Source organism: Alexandromys fortis, unplaced genomic scaffold (genome assembly GCF_014885135.2).
Source record: "Alexandromys fortis isolate MF-2015 unplaced genomic scaffold, M_Fortis_MF-2015_v1.1 scaffold_18, whole genome shotgun sequence".
NCBI lineage: Eukaryota > Metazoa > Chordata > Mammalia > Rodentia > Cricetidae > Alexandromys > Alexandromys fortis.
Window position 1 is genome coordinate 13,505,863 of NW_026067897.1, and position 7,474 is coordinate 13,513,336.

General features: G+C 43.4%; 1 protein-coding gene across 1 annotated transcript in view; it reads right to left on the reverse strand.

The window, feature by feature from the left end:
• Nucleotides 1-2,261: 2,261 nt before the first annotated feature.
• Ugcg (UDP-glucose ceramide glucosyltransferase) overlaps nucleotides 2,262-7,474 on the reverse strand; it is a 32,695-nt gene continuing 27,482 nt past the window's right edge. Inside the window, exons 7-9 of the mRNA XM_050164693.1 lie at nucleotides 6,638-6,724; nucleotides 5,574-5,763; nucleotides 2,262-4,791 (exon numbers count right to left, since the gene is read on the reverse strand). Coding sequence (XP_050020650.1) covers nucleotides 4,621-4,791; nucleotides 5,574-5,763; nucleotides 6,638-6,724 — 448 coding nt within the window. The 3' untranslated portion in view covers nucleotides 2,262-4,620. The remainder of the gene's footprint in view (nucleotides 4,792-5,573; nucleotides 5,764-6,637; nucleotides 6,725-7,474) is intronic.

The following is a 7,474-nucleotide window of genomic DNA, read 5'->3' on the forward strand; positions in this document are numbered from 1 at the left end:
GAGCTCGGGTGGGGGTGGGTGGCAAGGAATTCCCCTTCCTGAGAAGTCAAGTTGGAATCTTCAGTTTCCCCAAGTATCGCTGGGGTACGTGTCATGACTTTCATTTCATTTCTGCTGCTCCATCCACCCTGCTGAACTAGCCCCCTAGAGATGCCTTCCTTCACAAGTTTCTCCAATCAAAGAGGGGATGGGCATCACCAAGGGGCAGAACCAGTTTTCAGCTGTGAAAACCCCATTCCTTTCTCTCCTGTGGAGTAAAACCTACCACATTAAGAAAAATCCCACTTCAAGGATAATACAGAAACTACCCTCATTGTGTGATGCGACTCCCCAGGGATGGAGATGCAGTCACTCTGGGAATGGTGCCGGCTCAAGAACTCACCGGTGTTGTCCCATTTCAATGGTCCACGGCACCCCCACCCTGACCCTTTCTTTCTAAATTCTAAGCTCTCTTTCCAGGATAACCCCCATGGGAATTTCTTATTTGGCAGCAGAAAGGAACTAACCATCACATTTATTGCACCTCATCTGATGAGCCAAGGAGATGACTTCAGTCCACCCATCGTATACGGTAATAAACTGGGTTTCAGAAAGATTAAGAAAGCTGGCCAGAGTCCCAGGGTCACCAAGAAGTCCACATAACCTCAGTTGGAAGCCTGTCTTCTCAGATTTTGTGTAAAAGTATTTTATATGTATTGTGTTTTGCCTGCATGCGTATCTGTGCTCAGAGGCCAGAAGAGGGACTTGAGTTACAAATGGTTGTGAACCAGCCACATGGATGCTGGGAATCAAACCCAGGTGCACTGGGAGAGAAGCAAGGACTCCTGGCGGCTGCGCTCTCTCCAGCCCCTTCCTATTTATTTTATAAATAGCTTCCCAAGGTTCCGTCCTTTGCTGTCACCTGTTGACACTCTTATGCTCATGACCTTCCGACACTGGCGCTACCGAAATGACCCTAAGCTGCTTCCACTTGGTTTTTTAAGTAGGATCTTAAGTAGCCCAGGCTGGGATCTCTCTGTTTCAGCCAAATGGGCATGGGCCATGCCCAGCCCAGTTCATCACTAAGTCTAACTCCATTCCTTCCCATGCTCCAGTGTCTGCATGTTTGAATCAACTAGACTCTCTGACATGCCTGTCTGTTACTCTGGCTGTCTGATGTCACACATGAGAAGGACTAACGGAAGTCACAGGATTGTGGAGCTGGGAAACAGGTCACATCACAATGGGAGGCATGCAGTCTTCAGGGGAGACTTCTGATACACAGACCCTCAGTCCTGCAATATCCCCAAATTGTTTAAGCCATGTAATTAGAGCTTCATGCTATTAGCATGGATGTTTTGATGACAAATATCTCAATAGCATAACCACATGAAAACATCCCCCAGACACCCAGACTCTGCCAGCCTCTCCAAGAACTGGGAAAAGGCCCCGTGAAGGCTTAGCACGTACTGATTCTTAGGTTGCTGCTCTACATTTAACTACTAAAAACCCATCTAGGGGACACAAATCAAGCCTGCAGAACAAGAACGTAAGGGTTCATGTTGTTTGGCATCAGCACAGATGGTGTGCCTGTATGTGTGTGTATCTGTTTATGGGTGGGTTCGTGTGCCTATAGACCAAAGTTGAGGTGGTGCCTTCTTGACCCCTCTCCCCCACGATATGTCCTGAGGGGTCAGGTCTATCCCTGAACCTGGAGGTCAATTAGGCTTATCTAGCTAGCCAGCTTGCTGTGGGGAACACAATATACCCAGTGCTCAACATCAATCTTGGAGGATCCCCCCACCCAGATATTGTCGATCCTCGTGCGTTAGTGGGGACAGGCAGAGAGGCTCGCCTGGATAGTGTGTGAGATGCAGCTCACTCAGGACTTCAGGCGGCAAGACCAGCCCAGTCCTTCCCTGGGACTGAACCGGCAGAGTTCAGGCTCACTCAGCCAGGGGAAGAGCTCCCAGTGGGGATGCTCCAAGTGCAGCCCCAGCAGAAGTCAGCCCCACCCAGGATGATTAATGCAGGTGTGTGGACGGGGCACGTGTACTCTGTGTTCTCCGGCCCAGTGTAGCCCAAACGAAAGGAAGATTTGAGAATGAATGAGAACATGTCTGAGACAGACCACATGAGATGTGTAAACGGAAAGGGAGTAAATCAAACCACACTGCTGCTTATGTTGATTGTATTCAAATTTTTATTTTCTGAACAAAAAAAAAACCTTAAGACAATGATTTTAAATAATAAAACATGATATATTCTAGACACTTAATTGTTTTTTTTTAAAAAGACAGTTTATTATAAATTTGGACTCCTACAGTTCTGCTGTGATACTTCAACATTTACAGTATTTCTTACCATTTTATCTTCACTCCAAACTTGCTAAACAAAGAGTTTCTCTCTGCGTACTGACGCCCCACTTAAGGAAATACTCCATGACCACAGAAAACATACATACAGAACATTTTTTTAAATATTTACAGAACACAAGAAGTTTGTCCAGCCATTTGGATTTTGTTTCTTTGCCCATACTGAGATCAACAAAAAAGCTAAGTAGTCAGCAAGATTTCACTTCAGCAGTGCAAAGGGTGGCGTCTACCAAACTCCACTATTCTGACGGACAAACGGCAAACATGCTCAGCGAAACTCAACTCACGAAAAGAGCGATAAAAAAAATAGTAAACACACAGTGGGTCATAACCAGACTTGTTTTCACTGCGCGACTTTCCTCGGGGGGCAATATACCCATTTCACAGAAGGAAAAAAAAAAAGGAATATGCATCCAAGCCTTTGTTCATAAAGAAAATGCCCTTCAAACAAATTCATCATAAGGCAAGAGAGGGAGGAGTGAGGCCAGGAGGAAGAGGGAAGGGAGGGTAATAGTTTGGCCCAGGAAGATGGAGGTGTGGTGTGAATTTATAGTACACACACATTTACAGATATATTGCAGTTTAGACCGTGTGTATAGTCATTAGGCTCAGTAGGATGAAGTGTCTCTATAAAAAGGAAGTTATTGCTAACAGGCTACATACACGCTCTGCGCGGACACAGAAGCCACTGTAACATAGGACGTGAAGTTGCCACAACGCTGGTGCCAGCAGCAGCAGACATCAGATGGACAACTTGCCACCAAATTCTGAGGGGGAAGCAAAACACCACCTAAAAAAGACAGGGGAAAAGGCCGATGCACTGCCCCTTACATTTTTGCTTATTTTAAACAAAAGTCCAGTTCACCACAAGTTAAGCACAGGCTGACAAGCAAGTTTAGCTGAGTGACGGAGAGAGGAGAGTCAAGTCCGGCATGCATTTACAACTAGGCTGACCTAGTCTATGGTCATACAAACCGAATACAAAAATTCAATTTAAATAAGACTAGACTATTATAGTAAAAAAAGGAAAAAAAAATACACCAACCCCCCCCCCCAAAAAAAACCAAATAAACAACATACACACACACACACAGTAGACTCGGTTAGATACTACTGATTTTAAGAGAAAACCTCATCAAGTCCTCTTAATTCTCTACTATAATTTATTTACTGATAGCTAGAATATCTACTGACTTAAAAAAGATATTAAATACCTGTATCATGAAATTACATTCTTATTAACAATACAGACATACTGGGTAAGAAAATAGCTCCTGTGAACCGTGTCTGAAATGCATTTCCTTACAACTATCAAAACATACACTCACACTAAAACAAGAGCACCCCCCACCCCCCACCCTGACAAAAGCTAAGGAAAGACGGGGCAGGCTGGGCGAGGAGCAGGGAAGGAAAGATTCAGCTCTCCTAATTACAGCACAGTGATTAACATGGTTCAAGACAGAGCCAACAACAGTTGGTCCGAAAGATGCCTTCAATTCATGGTTATGATTAAAAACCAATCTCAGCCACTTTTGGTTCATTGCAGTGAGACAAAAAAAAAAAAAAAAAGAAAATTCTCACAGATTCATATAAATACTAGACTCCAGCTCTTTTTATTATTATTATTATTACTTTTTAAACTTTTCCATTCGCTTTTGCAAGGCCTAGCTACCGTGTTACAACTTCTAACGTCTATTTGCTCTGCAACAACTATAAGAGGTAGGCATAAAGCATAAAAAAAGTTTCTCAGTCGGCGCCTCCCTGTGAGACGTCTTTCACTTCACGCGGGGAGGCCGTGACCTGTCCCCTTCTCTCAGAGCTGCTACTGTCCTGCCCGTACAGATCATGGAGTGAGTGCACTCAGAAAGAAACTTTCCCTGTTGGAGGATACTGTCATCGTGTCTGCTGCAGAGCAGTCTTGTGTGTGTGTGTTTATATAGATAATATATATAGATATATATATTCATGTTTAAAAAAATAAACACGACAAAAAAAAAAACAACAACAAACAAAAAACAAACCCAGTTTCCTAGAACCAATTGTCTTGATTCTCTACGTTCACAAAATATCCTATTAGCCAAGACTACAGACCGGTTTTGTCGTTTTTTCCTTTTCACAGATGCGAGTGCCATGCAAATAAATTAAAGAGCAGAGACCACAACATACATGTGATACAACTACTGAAGGTAGATCCTTAAAAGCATTTCTATAAACATAATTTATAATACTTCTGTTCCATCCTCTGTGCACAGTCACGAAGCTCTCGCTACACATCGAGGATTTCCTCTGCTGTTCCTCCACAACGCAACCTGTAGCGACCAGTTCTCCAGCTTATAGTAGGGTCCCATAATGCCGACAAGAAAATGTATATTGTCATAGACTCACGGATGAACCAAGCCACAGCATAATCAAGTTTTGAAAAACACAGTGTGCCACCCTAAGAATTAAAAATAAAAGTCAATTTATTTACTGTCAAACTAAACACATTGAAAGAATAGAATTCGAGGCCGGTGAGGCGGCTCAGCAAGGAAAAACACTTGCTGCCAAAGCCCGATGGCCTGAATTCAATCCCCAGAACCTACCTGGTAGAAGGGAGGACAAGCCACACATGGGAGCAAGGAGCAGGCGTGCGTATGCACACACACACACACATGCACGCACGCGCGCGCGCGCGCACACACACACACACACACACACAGGTGCACTGAGAAAGAAGAATGAGATCCTAGGACCCCTCTCTTGGCCATCACTGAACTGAAGGAGTCTCCTTGGGTGACATAACTGCCTTGCAATACAGTCTAAGAAATGTTCATTATTAGTAAAAGCAGCATTAAAATAACTGCAGTGTTGGCTTGAATATTTGCTTAACATCATTTTTCTGAAATAACTGTAAGTTTCAAATTTTGCTTAATTTAATTTTTTTTTTTGATTTTTCGAGACAGGGTTTCTCTGTAGCTTTGAAGCCTGTCCTAGAACTAGCTCTTATTGACCAAGCTGGCCTTGAACTCAGAGATCCAACTGCCTCTGCCTCCCAAGTGCTGGAATTAAAGGCATGCGCCACTACCACCTGGCCCAAATTTTGCTTAATTTTATGTCTACATTTTACTCTTCAGTGTTAAGCTAAAAAACAACTCAAACTTTCTCCAACCTTTTCTAAATTAAAATAGTTTTGGTCCCTCAGCAAATTACTACAAGCCCTTTCTTGGTCTGTCTACATACCTGGACACCCCTGAGCTGAATGTAGTCAAATATAAACCATGCAAGGCAATGACACATGAAGAAGACCATGATGTCCCATCTGAACACATGGTGGGCTGCCCACCCGATAATTAAACTGGCAACAAAGCATTCTGAAATTGGCTCACAAATTATTGTAGCAGGAAGCATGTTAATTCTCAATTTGGTCCACCTGAAGGAAAGAAACAAACAAAAACAGGATTTTCTTTAAGATATCAGCCTGGTTACAAAAGTTTACAAAAGTAATCAACTGACCCCTAAAACTGCAACCCCACTGCCCAGACCCCCAAACCACTCTCGCACAAATGATCAACTTCTAACCTTGTCACAGAAAGACACACACAAAGAGACACACACTATTTCATTTTTACGATTGGGTCTCTCCCATAGCCCAGGTTGGCCTCAAATTCCCTAGTTAGTTAGGGACGACCTTCAGCTCCTGATCCTCTGAGTCCGTCACTCAAGTGTTGGGATTACAGGCACACCACCACTCCCAGTGTAAGCCATGCTGGGGATGAAACCCAGGGCTTTCTGCTTGCTAGGAAAGTAGTCCGTAAACTTAGCTACACCCCCTGCCTTCCCTTTCCAGACTCTCTCTCTCTCTGCTGGAAACACAGTCATGGGTGCTGGGAAACAAACTCACATTTTTGGTTGTGAGCTTAGCCTTTAACGGCTGAGCTGTCTGTCTCTCTAGCCCTCAGATTTGCTTTTACAAGTCTCTTTTCTATTTTTATTTAGTAAATAAAAATGGCCATTTATTCATTTACATGATCTATTGTCTGACAAATGCAGAGCTTAGTTTCAACATCTTTTGGTTTTTAAAAGAACATCTCAGTATTATTAAGAAAACATATTTAGGCATTCAGTTTCTCTTAATACAAGCTCACAGAGATTCACCTGCCTCTGACTCCCAAGTGCTGGGATTAAAGGTGTGCACCACAATGCCTGGCCCTGGATGGGATTTTAAAGCATGTCACATACACCACGTAGCATATCACACACACATTCCTTCTAACAAAGTATAAAGTGTTAGTTTACTCGTTTACCTGATCATTCTGGACTGAAATTGAGAAATGGAGTACGAACCAGAGTTTTGCATGGCAACTTGAGTAGACATTGCAAACCTCCAACCTCTGAAAATGAAGACAATGATAATATGATCTATGCTGATGGACACATTCAAGCCTGACTGGTTCTGCATTCATTAGTCACTGTCAGAATAAGCAGCTGCTGGTATTCAGGACAAGCTCGGTCCCTAAAGATGAACAACCTGACGCTATGGCTGCTTCTGCACAACTGCAATGCCCCACAATGGTATCGCATTTTGGCCAGAAGGAACTACATTTCCTAGGTTTATAGCTCAAGAAACTTAACCGTGGCCGTTTTCAAAGTACTTGGTGAGAAGAGTTCGCACTCACGGTTCTGTCTTCGAAAACCCAACCTCTAGTCTCCCCTCGTGATTTGACCTCAGTTAACTGCCTAAGTAAGGGTTAAGATGGACACTTTTGGTCTTAGAAGTCACAGGTGTGTGCTCATTCAACAAGAAAAGTAACCAAGTGGCACTGTGTCTCAACTGAAGACACTAGGTGACCATGAACTTCATGAGGAAGAGCTTCAAGGAATATATTCATCAAAACAAGCAAACAAACTCATTTTAAAACTAAGAGATCATACAAAGCAGTGATCTCCTTTAAACCAAACACATTCTCTGTGACAGAAAAATGCTAAGTTGTGAGGAGGCTTATTGATGAAGCATGAAACAGTGCGCTAAGAAATTTCAAAGTTTGGGTCTCTCTCTCCCTCTCCCTCTCCTCTCCTCTCCTCTCCTCTCCTCTCCTCTCCTCTCCTCTCCTCTCCTCTCCTCTCCTCTCCTCCCCTCCCCT